This window comes from Haliotis rubra, unplaced genomic scaffold (genome assembly GCF_003918875.1).
Source record: "Haliotis rubra isolate DU_JTF1 unplaced genomic scaffold, ASM391887v1 Scf346, whole genome shotgun sequence".
In the NCBI taxonomy this organism is placed as follows: Eukaryota; Metazoa; Mollusca; class Gastropoda; order Lepetellida; family Haliotidae; genus Haliotis; species Haliotis rubra.
In genome coordinates, this window is record NW_025767020.1 from 918,970 (window position 1) to 935,184 (window position 16,215).

Below are 16,215 nucleotides of genomic sequence, written 5' to 3' on the forward strand. Positions count from 1 at the left end.
AAAGAAGGAGCTTAACACCCTCCCTGCCTCCCCTACCTACCTACATACCTACCTACCTACCTACATACATACATACATACCTACATACCTACCTACCTACCTACCTACATACCTACATACCTACCTACCTACATACCTACATACCTACATACATACATACATACAACCAATTTGTATAGCGCCGATATCCACCTCAGCTGCTCAAAGGAGCTTTGTTTTTCCCTCCATCACTGGATGTCAATCTCAACGGCACGTCGTATTATCAATTTCAACTCCCTGGGGATCATACAACACCGTACGCGTAAGCGAGCAAAACCTCTCTAAAACTTTTGTTCCACAATGTTCATTTCATAGATTTGATAAAGATAGATCAATTAAGCAATTCAAGCTGGTGAACAACCGAGACAAACAATGAGAAAATATTAGAACATGACGTCCATGGCCAAGATGAGAGAAACTTTCTGGCTTAAGGAAAGTGTGCCCCCAAACATCCTGACTATTACTTCTAACTATGCTCTCACAACTGTCAAATGCACATGAATGTGTTTATGGAATAAATAGTTTAGTCTTAAACAAGTCCACTGGGTGTTTTGGAGAGTATCGCATTCCACTGATGATCTATCATTTGTTCATATTTCAGACATTTAATGCTTTATCCTTCAACTATAGGGGATACAACTTATACATGTGTGTCAGATGCATGTTTTTTTATCTAACGTTGCAAAATTTATAATTTTAAGAATAGAAAAATATACTCCAGAGCCCACCTGTTGCCCATATGATTTTTAGTCTCGCGTGATAATGTTGATATGTCTATGTGGACAGCTATTTGGAAACACCCATATGTTCTTATTTCAAGGCATTCAACAAACAGCTATTTGTAAACACATAATTCCTGCAAATGTCTAATACTATTCTTGTTTGAGAACAGTGAATACGTCTTTCAAAACATTCAACCGTGACACATTTTGGGCCAGTAACACGAATACGACAGTCTTTTGATGACGGTCACAGTATTCAGTATTCAGGATTTCAGAAAGTCTCTCAAAGCGGTTTATGGTAGACATTTCCAAATAAGACGCTTCAGTGACGGTCGGTGGAATAAATTACTTTCCTTGCATGCATGTGTGATGTTGCTACCGGAAGTGCAGGATACATTTTCAAGAACATCCGGTATAACGTACACATGCTCATATGTTAAAATTGCGCAATGGACTCAGTTCAAAAGCTTGGAAGGTTTGATTCATCTCATCAACGATGTTTGAATTACCAAGAATTACACGTCAGTGTTGTTTAAAAATGTAAAAATCGCGTTACCCCATGCAGGCTCGATGCAAATGCGTTTTCATGAAATACTTTTTCGTTTTGTTTTTCGTATCGCAGTTCATTTCAAACTGAGAACTACCATAGGTTATGAAAACACGCAAACATTGTGAAGAAGGATTTGACTAATGTAACATATAATTTAAAATTTCATTTCATAAATATTATAAGCACAATCATTTCTCTTTCATGGGTATTTCTTTTTGAACCAGGTATTTAAATCTCTATGACCATAGGTATTTCTCGTCAACACCACACGAAGAAACGAGGAACAAATTAAAGAAGCCTTCAAAGAAATAACAACAAACAACATGTTCAATGTTTCTTTCAGTGATTTAGCTTTGCATTGCATTATATTCCAGATACATTTCAGCTTGTAAACTTCATGTGAGGGAGAAAAAGGTGTTGACCTTTGACCACTTTAGACAAAACGAAGACGGGTACCGGTATGGTGCTGATAAACCAAGAATCATAAATAGAACAAATCCGGGATTCGAACTCAAGATAAATCTAGTCTGATATGAACGCAACTCTTCTCGGTGATGCCCAGTGCTTTTGAAAACTCGCATTGAAAGAAAGAGGTAGACCTTCCGGTAACATGAGCAAGACGGTTTGGTCTCCCTCCGTTCTAGCCGAAGAGATCATCAACTATTTCCTTCAGAACAAGACGGTTTGGTCTCCCTCCGTTCTAGCCGAAGAGATCATCAACTATTTCCTTCAGAACAAGACGGTTTGGTCTCCCTCCGTTCTAGCCGAAGAGATCATCAACTATTTCCTTCAGAACAAGACGGTTTGGTCTCCCTCTGTTCTAGCCGAAGAGATCATCTACTATTTCCTTCAGAACAAGACGGTTTGGTCCCCCTCCGTTCTAGCCGAAGAGATCATCTACTATTTCCTTCAGAACAAGACGGTTTGGTCTCCCTCTGTTCTAGCCGAAGAGATCATCTACTATTTCCTTCAGAACAAGACGGTTTGGTCCCCTCCGTTCTAGCCGAAGAGATCATCTACTATTTCCTTCAGAACAAGACGGTTTGTTCTAGCCGAAGGATCATCAACTATTTCCTTCAGAACAAGACGGTTTGGTCCCCTCCGTTCTAGCCGAAGAGATCATCTACTATTTCCTTCAGAACAAGACGGTTTGGTCTCCTCTAGCCGAAGAGTTCTAGCCGAAGAGATCATCTACTATTTCCTTCAGAACAAGGCGGTTTGGTCCCCCTCTGTTCTAGCCGAAGAGATCATCTACTATTTCCTTCAGAACAACACGGTTTGGTCGCCCTCCGTTCTAGCCGAAGAGATCATCTACTATTTCCTTCAGAACAACACGGTTTGGTCTCCCTCCGTTCTAGCCGAAGAGATCATCAACTATTTCCTTCAGGATGACCCTGTTCTCCCTGAAAGACGCTGTCTGGTCCATGTCATTCTTACAACGACTGACAGCTGATGGCGGCATTTCTGGATATAAAACGAAACAATGTGAGAAGCGGAAACTTCAAATTAACTTCAAAACTAACATTTCTTCACGAATGTTTAAAGTTGAAATAAGATGCATAGTTATTGACTTCCTACAGATTGATTTTTGGGTGGCCATGAGTGAGTGAGTTACAATGTAAGGTCGCCTCGCATTCATGTGGTGTATATTATGCTATGGAAGTATGGGTTCCATCGGGGACGTCAAGGTTTACTTTGATGGACATGAAAGGAGGGGGTTACCTTTTACTAATTTTCTTACCTTCGCAGTTGCGACAAGCATAAAATGAATTCCATACAGCACCGGAGAAGATGTCTGCTGGTGTAGGGAACTCGGCAGACAGATACAAGATCCCTCCGAGGAGTCTGTGGGCGTAGAGGTAGACATTCTGGAAACACGAGTGAGTGAGCGAATTGGGAGTCTGTGGGCGTGGTGGAAGACCACCTGCAAACACGAGTAAGTGAGTGAGTGGATTGGGAGCCTGTTGGTGTAGAGGTAGAGGCGACTGAAATACGAGTGAGTATATTGGGAGTCAGTGGGCGTGTTGGTAGACATTCTGAAAACACGGGTGATTGAGTGAGTGAATTGGGATTCTGCAGGCGTAGAGTTTGACATTCTGGAAACACTAGTGATGGAGGGAGTGGGTTGCTTGGTGGTTGGAGGGGAGTCAGTTTAGTAAGTTAAGTTGATGTTTGGATAGGTTCCTTTGCTATGGTTAATGGTAACATTTAAATATATGTGATTTTTTAATAATTTTATCTTATAAATAATGTACCCATTATTGTTGGCGTGTCGTGTGCGCAGCCTGAAGGTGAGGTGGGGGGTGAGGTGAAATTGGGTTTGACGTCGTACTTGAGAATATTTCGCTCATATGATGACTTGCATGCGTGCGTATGCGTATGTGCAGCTGCTTGTACTAGCCCAGACTTAAGCTGGTTTTATAGTGCTAGCCCACTGAGATACCATGCCGCAGTGAAGCATGAATACCCAACTCAGACACATTATACTGACCAGTCCCTGTTGTACCCATCGCCAAGCGCCAGGCAGGGACCAACAAGTACCATATTTTAACGTCTTTTGGTATGACGCAGTTGGGGATCGAACCAGCGACCTTCCGCTCTCTGGGCTGACGCTGTATCCACTACACCAGGGAGGCGGTCAGATGCGACTACTGGGGAAAGGCAGGGTGTGAAATGATCTTCACAAACAAACTAACCACTACACCACGGAGTACACCACGGTTGCCTGAAGGTGAATGCCGGAGGAGATGATCATAATACAGGCTAATGAAATCCCGGACCAATTGATCACGTGCCTGCTAATGGAACGAACGTCATGGAGGTTTTATACCGCCCTGAACAATATCCTGGCGAGGCTACAGCAAAAAGACTTTACACCTTGTACAGATATAGAAAATCGAACCCGTGTCTTCGACGTGATAATCGAACACTTTAACAGTTAGGCGACATCACCGCTCAATGATACACTGTTTTGCCGCTTCCATGTCATGAAGTCCATCCTTTACAAGTGGAGGTTAGGAAAAATCCGTGTTTTCCCCACAAGGTAAGGCACCGTTCATAATTTATGGCTAGGGGGGGGGGTGATTTCTATGGAGACGCATGTACAATGTGAATGAATACACCCAACCCCACCCCTGCATGTCATGTACAAAATCAATGACACCCCTCCCCATCCCATAGTTTCAAAGCATAATTTTTAAATATTTTTATGTACAAAATTGCTGATCCCCCTAGTACATGTGTACAAAATTGATGACCCCCAAGTAGCTCCCCAGAACAAAATTAGTTCCAGCACATTAATCATGTCCTGTTCGTACCGACCTGGAACCAGGTGCTTATGGTTGCACATCGCGGGGAAGGCTTTAAGCGAAGTCCCTGGTGCCATCTCTCGTCGCTGGAGCCAAACACCACGGCGAACAGTGCACAGAACTCATCTTCAGTGATGAGCAAATTGTGCTTCCTGTTGAGCAGCAGGAAGTAACGCAGGATGTGGCACAGAAAGCCTGTTCTCCTTCCATAGCGCTCAAACCAGGACTTGGTGGCTGAAGAGAAAAAGGGTTTTGATAGCGACCAGTAAATAATCCTGGACCCCAATAACTCTTAGATCAGGACTTAGTTACTGGAGAAACACAGGCTTTGGTACACAGTAATTATAGGAATCCTTTTCTTCAAACGCCTCCTAAATCAGGACAAGGCAATTGCAGAGGACACAATGTTGAGAAACACAGCAGTTAGTAAAAAACTGTTCGCAAATAAAGGAATCCTTTTCTTCAAAAGCCATCTAAATCAGGTCAGGAGAAGGAAACTGCACAGGAGACATGGTTGTGATACACAACTATCAGTAAACTATTTTTCGCAGTTATAGGAATGGTTTTCTTCAAAAGGACTAGGAAACTGCAGAGGACATAATGTTGAGAAACACTGCAATTAGTGAAATATTGTTCCCAAATACAGGAAGTTTCAGTCTCTGAAACATTACCTTAAAGAGGTTGTTTGTTGATATTTGCTTGCATATTTTCAAAATGGTAACCAAATTGTAACCAATCGTTTTAACCTTCAGGCTATTTTCAGCATAAAATTACGTACACCCATCTTCTTGATGGGTGATAATTCGCTCAAAGTGTTGAAGGTTCCCCTGCACTTCTTCTGGGCAAATGCTCAGAATGGATGGAACAGATCTGTACTGGTCAACGTCAACCTGAAAATATAAATGATCACTACCAGGGACTAGGTCATCGTGGACGATCTCCCGCAACAGACACGTACGTTTAAGAAGAGAAATGGCATCAAGCATTTATTCAAATCTTCATTAAATTACTTCAGGCGAAGGTCAGTAACGTTCTGAATGAACATGACAGGACAACAACAACAAAAATTCATAAATTTGTCTGCGAACCATTTCCATTTTGGAGAAAACAAATTGTTTCGGGAAGTATTCTAACTATAGATCAATTTTAAGAAAAGAAAATTGTTCGTTTGGAATGCTGGATGTCCTGAATAAAATTTGGCTCTGTTGGACCGTATACCTCCATAAGCAACTACTGGATGTGTTTTAGTTGATAATCAATAACAGACCACCATTTCATGATAAACGTGTAACACTTTCAGCTCTTCACTGGTGTGGGGTGAGGTGGCATAATCTTGTGTGATCAAATCTCATGCCATGACTACATTTATTTGACGGTTTTTCTGAAGCGTGGACCAGAAATCTTCATTTTGATATCGTCTTAATGGGTAGACGTTCCAGTTGTTCCCAACAATAACCTTCCGAGAGTTTCCTAATTGACGGAGTTTCATTATTTGCTACCCAAAGGAGTTTAAGAATTTTTTCTAACATGACAAATTAATTATATAGCAATTAGGTGAACGTCTTCTGAGTGTGATATTTAACAGGCTTTGTATTTCAGAGTTAAGAGTGAGTGAGTTTAGTTTTACACCGCACTCAGCAATATTCCAGCTATATGGCGGCGGGCTGTAAATAATCGAGTCTGGACCAGACAATCCAATGATCAACAGCATGAGCATCGAGTGGGTACCGATGACATGTGTTACTGAAGACCTTCACGGGTTCATAGTTAAGAACAAGAGGAACCTCAAAACATATTTTACTCGTATGGGTGTAAAATGCTGGCTTGTTTGGTCAATGCCATACTCGGTGACGGTGACGACATCTTCAGGAAGCACCATCCTGTATATCCTCTTCCGGAGCTCAGTGAGGGCTGCCTCGGCCGTCTTGCCACACAACGAAGGCTGCTCTATGTTCACCGTCGCCCAGTAAACGCCGTTGTGCATGGCAAGCAGTGATGAATGGAAGGTTCCTTGCCTCATGCCTCTGCTAAGTAAGGCTGCTATGGAGTGGCTTGGTTCCCCTGATGCTACATCTGCCAACGTGAAGAATGCCCTGCTGGTTTCTACAGCTACTTGCAGACTTGGACACTCTGCCTGATGAAGTAGTATGTGTTAGTAAATGAAATTCAAATTGTGTCTTCTAATCTGTTCATGCATTGCACAGCTGACCAGTTTTACGCCGAAGCAATATGCAATTGCAGAAATGGCTTAACACATTGTGTCCATGTGGGGAATCGAACGGGCTGCTTGCCAACGCATTTGCAGATTGTCTCCTGAAGAAAGTAAAGGCGTACTATTACGAAATGCTGTTCAAAGGTGTCTAAACGTTCCCTCATTTGGCATAAAAATTACCTGGCACCTTTCTTTGTCCATATGTTTTACAGGACTTTACTCAGCAATATTCTAGCTATATGACGCTGGTTTGTAAACAAACGAGTCCACACAAGACAATAGAAGCGATAAAACCCTTTCAACATCCACAAAATGTCATACGATGACAGAGCATGTGTTTATGAATCACTACGAAATAGTGATGATACCAGGTGTTCGCGAAAAGGTGAGCGTATCCTGCTCCACCGGTGGCACCCGTCATAAACATATGCTAAGTCTAGTCAATAGTTCACCTGAAATAATTCGGGAACAAGCCAGTGCTTAAGATCAGTGGGATGATACGAAATTCATCAAACAAGACCGCGAGCATGCCTGCCCGAACCGTCAGTCGCCTCTCAGGAAATTACAAACATTTATCTGTTCCATCATGGGGCATTGAACATTAACCTTGGTTTCCGCCATATGATGAAGGTCAAGGTATTAATGTGAGAGTACAACCTGTGCCGAAAACTCATCACGATTTTGATAAAACATTCTACAATTAGAAAAGTATAATTCTCACAGAAACATGCAAATAACAATTATAACCTGAATCTGTATATATTTTGGATGGTTTTCCACACATTCGTAGAATTTGACCCATCTGGCAACATTCTGAATTGACTGTGGTCCATCAAGGAGACGGTTGAGCTTCTTCTTAAACGGTTTTGTGGTGTCATTCCCTGCCATAATGCTGAATTCAATCATTTGTTGGTGGTTCTGAAACTGAAGAAATACACTCTGCTGATATCCATACAAAATGATTACCAAATATGAATGTCTCATGTCTTCATGCATCAGGAGTAATTTGTGCAGGTTGAATAAAGTATGGCCCAAAAATACCGATATAGTGGGGGAATGCAGCCTCGTAGGAGCGTGGCAGTTAAAACACACTAACATGAAATGAACGTGCAACATTAAGTTTTGGGCAATGAAAGCGTTGGTTTACCTGTGTCTGTCATCACAATTCTACAGCAAGCGTACAGTTAAAACATGCCACGACTGACAGAAGCTCAAAGCAACAACGTCATCGGCCGACTGCAGACAGGCAACTCTGCTGCGGTCGTAGCCAGGATTTTCTACGTATCGCCAAGCACTATAGGGCCTGTAAGGCTCGAGAGGCGCTATTTCTGGTACTAAGCTGGTTCCCGGCTACCTTTCCGCGCGCCAACTTGCGATATACCAGACGGGGCCCAGCTTACTTCCGGTACCAGATTTCCGGTGACAAGAGTATATTCAAGAACCAGTTCTGGTTCCAAATTGCGCGACCGCCAAATATGATTTCACTAGACCGGACAAAGTGTATAACCATGTTTGACTGTCACAGCTGTTGTGAGTCATAATAGTTGGCTAATATGGGGAATGGTTAGATCGGAACTTTGTTATTCCTGCAAGGATTTTATCAGTTCCTCACTGTCAACTGACAACCTCGAGACCATTCGAAAAGGTATGAAACGTTGTTTGTCACCGGAAGTACTAAGGTCTCGTGAAGTGCTGTGTCCTACTTACGGGTCCTTGTATTACAAGACAACGGAAGTGACGCAAGGGTCAACCTAGACCCGGTCAACCACGTGTCGCAACTGCAGTGCAGGACATGCCATACCAGGAATGCGTTGGATTTAAGCCCAGACAGTGAAGAACCGTTTACGCGCCGCAGGTATTCGCCATTCTGACTGATTAGCTTCGTCGGCTGCGATGTCAGTGGTGTCAAGGACACAGACTATGACCACAACACCAATGGAAACGTGTGTTCGAACAAGCCCCATAATGTACTTAAAGGGTTGGTACTTGTTTTTACCGTGCCTGGCGCTACGCTTTAAGGTGACTTGCCTGTCTGATGTCAGTATACGGTGTCTGAGTGGGGTATCCGTGTTACACTACTGCTTCAGGGCAAGCACTATAAAAATGCCATAAATCCGAAATAGAACGATCTGTCACATAACGTTACCAGAGTCCTAATGACACAGTTTAAATGTGAATTTTATACGAAAGAGGGAGTGAGTGAGTATGGTTTTACGCCGCTTTTAGCAATATTCCAGCAATATCACTTCGGGCGACACCGGAAATGGGCTTCACACATTGTACCCATGTGGGGAATCGAACCCGGGTCTTCGGCGTGACGAGCCAACGCTTTAACCACTAAGCTACCCCACCGCCCCACTTTGTACGAAAGACAAATCCTGGTAATCTGTGGATCCTTTCAAGAAGCAACCTTTTACTAAGATTAACCTTAACTCCCATTCTTTAACATTTACCTTAGTGACTTACAATCACCTTAGTTCTTTGTGAAAGGAGCCCGAGATCACCAGCATTTGTCTTTCGTACAAAATCCATATATCCCCATACTCACATTCATATAATTTGAAAGTATAGAAAGCGTTAGACACATACCCCAAGGCTATACACGAACTTTTTCTGCCGAAACAACCTGGCACATCAGTTTGCTCGGTTTCATCGGCAGCAATGTTCTAGGCATAAGTTTGATGTTCTTACACATATCAAACATCTGACTGTAGATCATTGCTCCTCCTTCGAACACACAAAAGTCAGTGTCGTTACTCAAAACTGCAAATGCTCTCGGGTCAGTCTGCAGCTTTAAGGCAATGAAACGATCAGCTTCTTCTGAGACACAGTGAACTGTACATCCACAAGCTTTCAGTGTAGCCAGGAGCTGCATGGTCAGCAGAACAGGCTGTAGTGAACACCTCAGGTTATGCACCTCTATCTCCCCATTTAACATACTGATGATGTGTCTTTGGTCCTTCAAATACTGAGCATACCGTCTTTTCCAAACTGGAGTTTTTGTATCAAGTACTTCCGGTGAGGTTCCTTGAGCACCATCCACAACGAATTCCAGTTCTATGCCAAGACTCTTCAAATCCTGTGTGAACTTTGTGACATAGTCGTTAAGTGTGTGGTACTCTCCCCCGGAATATTTGAGGTACGGGTTATCCGTAGTTCTATTCATGATGGACCAAAGTTTCTCAATGACGAGGAACTCAAAGGAGTAGTAATCCACCAGGAGAATAATTCCACCACGATGCTTGGCAACTTGGACCAAGTCAACTCTCTGTCCACAAGAAGGAAGGTTGTCTTTGCAGTAGGTCCATAAGCCTCCAATACCCATTTTGAAAGTTCAGTCTTCTGTGGGATGAACTGAAAAAACAGAAGTAAATCCAATATATTGAACAGGCAGAAGGATGTGTAAGAGGATCGGATTTAACACCTTTAAGTGTTTTATGTGGTGTGCTTTGGTGTGTGGTGTGATGCGATGTGGTGCGAGTAGTGTGATATGTGTATGTGGCATGTGTGTGTGTGTGTGTGTGTGTGAGTACGTGTGTGCGGTGTGGTGTGGGTAGGTGTGTGTGTGTGTGTGTGTGGGTGTGTGTTGGGTTTGTGTCATTGGTCTGTAGTGTGTACTGTGTGCAAGGACAAATGAACACTTGTGAAATTAGATCATCAAATGTCGACGTGTTGTCACGACTGAGCGTGAGTATGGTTTTACGCCGCCCTACTCCAGCGGTATCAGGGCAGGGGATACCAAAATAGTCCTCACGTACTGTACCCATATGGGGCTTTAAACTTCCTCTGATGATCTTCTAGAATCATGTATTTGGGATGACAAAATATACACTTTAACCACAAGCTGTAGGCTACCCAACCGCGAGGCATTATCATGGCCTGAGATGTTATTGAAAAATATGCAAAATCGCATGCACCCCTTGCCCACCCGTGGAAATCAGGGTTCGAATTAGTCTTCAAATGCCAAGCTTGTTGGATGAGGTACGGGGAATCGATGGTCATGCTCGCTAGGTTACTAAGATATCAATCACTGGATTATCTGACCCAGACTCGAATATTTACAGACCGTCGTCACATAGCTGATAAATTACTGAGTGCTGACATTTACAACAAACAAACTAAATTAGATTTCGGGCCGGTGTAGAAACCCAGCGGTTGAAGCAGTCGCTCGTTCCACCCCATGTCCAGATTTGATTTTCCATCTGTGAAGATCCGGGTAGAATTGGTCTTCAGTTATTTACAGAACTCTGCCAACAGCTGGAAAATTGCCAAGGGGCGTTATACAACAAACATAACAATAGTCGTGTGACCTCGAGACACCTAGATATACGTTATCTTTTCACGGGTCCTAAGGTCATAGTGACATCAGCCAAAGGGGGTCAAGTTTACTGCTAAACAGACGGCTGTGATCACATCCATAATCTCAAACTCACTTTGGAACTGATAATTTTGGCTGTGGAAAAAATGTTTTTACCGATTCTGTGTTTGACTTGTTCATATTATTGGGAAATATTCCCTGTACAAATGCAAGCCGAATTCTGCTTTAACAAATTTTGCTCAGTTCAGAAGTGAGTTGAGACTGAGATATAGTATAGAAATATTGTATATACTTTAATAAAAACTGTAATGCCGAAATTTATTCTAAATGGCTCATGCATCATGGCTTATTCAAAGACGACTGAATTATAATTTGCTAAATCAATTTGTTGGATAATTTAAAATAAGCTTATGTTTGTGAGAATAGTGAGTGAATGGTTTGTCTTTTTACATTAAAGCTATACAGAATGCGACAGAATGAAGGCCAACCTGTCCAGTCATGCAACGGGGGTATATCGCCATCCGGAATGTAGCAGTTTTACGCCGCACTCAGCAATATCCCAACTATATGGCGGCGGTCCGGAATATCGACTAAAAATAACTCAGTGATACGGTTGTTTTGAAACAAATCCGATTGTCGTGCTCCAAATTTGTTATGTGTATAGTCGTTGTTTAGTGTTGAATTGTCCGCTGATATTCGCGGATGATTATGCATAGAACGATAATCTCAAAGGTTTTTGGTTAATTGACTGAATCTTGATACAAATGCCAGTATTCAGAATGAGTAACAAGTCGTCCTCCATGTGTCTGAGATAATCCGTACAGGGCAGTTAGTCTGTCTCACAGTCCCTGAACCACATTATTTCCCCTCTGCCTTGCCCTCCCTGCAATGCTGAAGCTCCAAATGAGGGCAGTCTAGATTTCCCCAGGTGAATCTCTCAATGCACTGGGTCTCTTTTTCAATTAAAATTGTTTGTTTTTTTGTCAGTATCAAACTTATATATACATATATATACATTCAGGGACAAAGCGTTAGTCTTAGGGGCAGTTCTCGTTTAACAGAAGCCCGGTTATGTGGAACCGTACCGCACGTGCTGCATGCGGGCATATTCCGCACGTGCCTTACGTGCAAAGCTAACTATCAGTTGAAAATAATGGGATCCGCCCAAGGAATATGACTGTTGATTTTCACATAAGCACCTTACATTTCCACCTTCCCGCACTCATTCTGCCTTTTCAAAACACAGCAACAGTCAATGACTCCGCAATGGATCATGCAGCTAACATGATGGAAACACATGTCAATATGATGACTTGTTTAGTTTATACCAGACGGCTCATGCAACAGTGTTAAACACGCCAAATAAACACCTGGGTATATCGCATTTCACACTGATCTTTAGCTGACTACAACTGTTATATTGTTTAGTTATGATGACATAACTTTATATGAAATGTTACCTACCTAAAAGATTGATTTTCTGTGTGTTGTGACGAGCAGTCTCGAAATTGACAGTTGGTGCGCTTGGACTCACCGAAACAACGCGAATGAACTTTCACGGACCATTTGTTATCATTCGCCCCTTTCCGTAACCTGCAAGAAGCGCTATTCGGCTTTTCCCGGAATAGCACCTGTGGGCCGCGAATGGTAAAGACACAAGCGCCCAGACACGACCACTATCTGGGTCAGTATGATATGGCGTGGCTTGTGAAAGCGCCTTGTGGCTGACTCACATTAATATATTCATGTTGTGAGGACCAACCTATCCAGGCGAGTAAATATTTTACCATAAAAGAGTGACAATTAAGTCAGGTTTATTGGCTCATCAAATGGCCCTGTGGAGTGTAAATAAATAAATAAATAAATAAATGAATGAATGAATGAATGAATGAATGAATGAATGAATGAATGAATGAATGAATGAATGAATGAATGAATGAATGAATGAATGAATGAATGAATGAAATACAGACAGATATGTAAATAAATAATAATATGAAAACCTATTTAACAATTATCTATTTTAGTGAAAATCACAATTCACACCATTTTTATAATTCCAATTCCTGCCTATCAGTTCGGATCCTTGAGCTGTGGGCTAGCCTAATGGGCCCAGGTGTCGAGAAGCATCCCTATGCCCGGATTTCAATTTATCTGCGACTCGTCCGGTTAACTGAGGACTGTGTTGTTTTTCCGGATTTTTTCTTTTGGTACTGTACATTATGGGTAATACACGCGAGATGAGAGCACGTGTCCTGTTTTGCCTTGAAGTTGACAACCACTTGACTGAGAAGTGCCCTGATAGATTTTTCATGGTCCCGCGAGCCGGATGGTAACCCCAGTCTTACGTTGCCATTGAATATGAACGTTGCCATTGCCGGTAAGAACGACAGTGATGAAATTCGTCAGCCAGCCGAGAGAGGTGCTCGGTTTTCGTCGCGCGACAGACGACCTCCGAGGTATCTTTCTGACTATGTTTTGGACAGATATTTAAACGAGTCATATCGACCTGCTTGACAAAATGGACACTGATGCCTACTTGATGGCACTACGGCGTTTCATAGCACGTCGAGGGAAGCCATTTGAGATTTGGTCAGACAATGGAACCAATTTCAAAGGAGGAGTCAAGGAACTCAATGAGGCATGGGCAGTAATGGTGCCATCATTAACAACACAACTTGCTAAACAGAAGATTCGCTTCCACTTTAACCCGCCAAGTGCCCCACACTTTGGAGGTGTATGGGAGAGAGAAATTAAATCAGTGAAGTATGGGCTTAGAGTTGCCCTCGGAGATCAAAGTGTCACAGAACCAGTACTCCAGACTGTATTGGCCGAAGTAGAAGGAATCCTAAACTCAAAGCCTTTGGGTTATGTGTCGTCAGATGTAAGTGACATTGACCCGGTGACTCCAAACATACTTCTGAACGGTCGCAGAGACAGTTCTATGCCACAGGTTGTGTATCCAGAAGACGAGATACTTGGTCGCCGCAGATGGCGGCACAGTCAAGTTCTTGCTGATCATTTTTGGAAACATTTTATTCGTGACTACTTACCCAAGCTACAGTTGAGGCAGAAATGGCAGAACGATCGCAAGGATCATAAGGACATTGAGTGTGGAGATGTTGTGATGGTCTTAGACCCGCAGAGTGTTAGAGCTGCATGGCAAGTCGGTAGAGTAAATGAGACTTTCCCAGGGGTTGACGGTAGGATTCGATCAGCTGCTGTTCAGGTTGATGGTCAGCGGATCCTGAGACCTGTCTGTCGACTTATCCTACTACCTGTGTGCCCTGACGAATAACAGATCATGGACATGTCCTGTGCTGATAATAGAGACATTATTAGGTAATCGTTTATTTTCAAATTTGTGTCAAATTTGGTGGCGGCTGTCGAGAAGCATCCCTATGCCCGGATTTCAATTTATCTGCGACTCGTCCGGTTAACTGAGGACTGTGTTGTTTTTCCGGATTTTTTCTTTTGGTACTGTACATTATTGGTAATACACGAGAGATGAGAGCACGTGTCCTGTTTTGCCTTGAAGTTGACAACCACTTGACTGAGAAGTGCCCTGATAGATTTTTCACCAGGGGTCGGTCGTCTCGCCTGAAGGCCTAGAATCGCTTCCCCAAGTGGATAAATGTGAATAACGAAGAATACGACTTTATGGAATACAACTACTTGTTTATTGCACGTTTAGGTGTAGATTCTAACACCGTTATCAAGCCAGTGCTTAAACATTCCCCAAAGTGTCAAGTTCAACCCTTTGCCGGGTGGGCCAAACATCACAACGAAAAGTGCACAGAATTCATTTTCACTGATGAGCAAGTTGTACTTCCAACCCAGCACAGAAAGCCTGTCAAGCTTCAAACCCAGAAGGGTGGTGGGGTAGCGTAGTGGTTCGGGTTCGATCCCCCACATGGGTACGATGTGTGAAATTCATTTCTGGTGTCCCCTCCGTGATATTGCTGGAATATTGCCAAACACGGAGTAAACCTAAACTCACTCACTCACTCACTCACTCAAACCAGGACTTCAAACTGGGTAGTGTTAAACAGTAAATGGTGACACTATACAAGAAGTCTGTTCTCCTCCAAAAACGCTCCAACCAGGACCTGACGAAAGCAGAGGAAACAGGGTTGTGTTAGGTAACATGACAGTGATAGGTTAACAAACCACATTAGCCGAGAGATCGTTAGTCGACGCACCATTAGCTCTCTATTTTAGAGTCTCTATTTTATATTAAAACTACAAAATTGCAAATATTTTCACATATAACCTCACAGCAAAGGGGGGGGGGAGGGAGGTGTGGCCAACCGAAGACTATAACCATCATACAAAATATCGGATCAGTCAACCGTGTGATTTTGTAGGAAAATTGCTTAACGCGACGTAATACTAAACTCACTCACTAACTCACTCAACAAAGCCTTGGAAGCCCGACTACGACTATTATGACGAATGGCGTGACATCTTTTCGGGGCAATGTTTTTCAAAGAACAATCTTCAGCTCAGAAACGTTGCCTTAAATGAACAGTTAAAACAGAACAGAAATAAAGTTGTTTTAACCATAAGCATCACGAAAACACAGAAGCTAATTGCATCGTCTGACACTGTAGCATTTTTTTAAGCTGTGTCACGTGCTGACAATCTGAACAATTAGAGGGACACGTTGCTAGTGACCACGGCTGACCACTCCCACACCATGATGATGAGATAACCACAAGTGACACAACGTTTTCGCAACGTTGTGGGAAGGTTGTAGATTGGTAACTTTTTGACACAACGTCACAACGTTAGTATTACGTCATTTTATAACGTTATGTGACAACGTAATAACAACGTTGCAAATTTACGTTGAGGAAACGTTATGCTTTGGGCTCTTCACAACATCATAACAACGTTTCTTATAACTTGTCACGAGTTTTCTGTAAAACTTTTCACTTTGAGATTCTAGCTTCACTATTTAGCTATAGCTTCAGAAAACACAAGACCAAAACAACATGCCACGGGATCCACGAACAGAACTACATTGCTAGAACTCTGAATGTGCCCTGTTTTACAAGTTATGG

The 16,215-nt window shown here is 42.6% G+C and overlaps 1 protein-coding gene across 1 annotated transcript; it reads right to left on the reverse strand.

The window, feature by feature from the left end:
* Positions 1-1,633: 1,633 nt before the first annotated feature.
* LOC124284834 lies at positions 1,634-12,807 on the reverse strand. The gene is made up of 9 exons (XM_046720954.1): positions 12,614-12,807; positions 9,440-10,185; positions 7,579-7,755; positions 6,377-6,753; positions 5,398-5,603; positions 4,633-4,853; positions 3,053-3,179; positions 2,637-2,775; positions 1,634-1,923 (listed from the first exon to the last, which is right to left on the reverse strand). Exons 2-8 carry the CDS (start codon positions 10,154-10,156, stop codon positions 2,666-2,668), a joined length of 1,935 nt encoding a protein of 644 aa, XP_046576910.1. The 5' UTR covers positions 10,157-10,185; positions 12,614-12,807; the 3' UTR covers positions 1,634-1,923; positions 2,637-2,665.
* Positions 12,808-16,215: the final 3,408 nt, after the last annotated feature.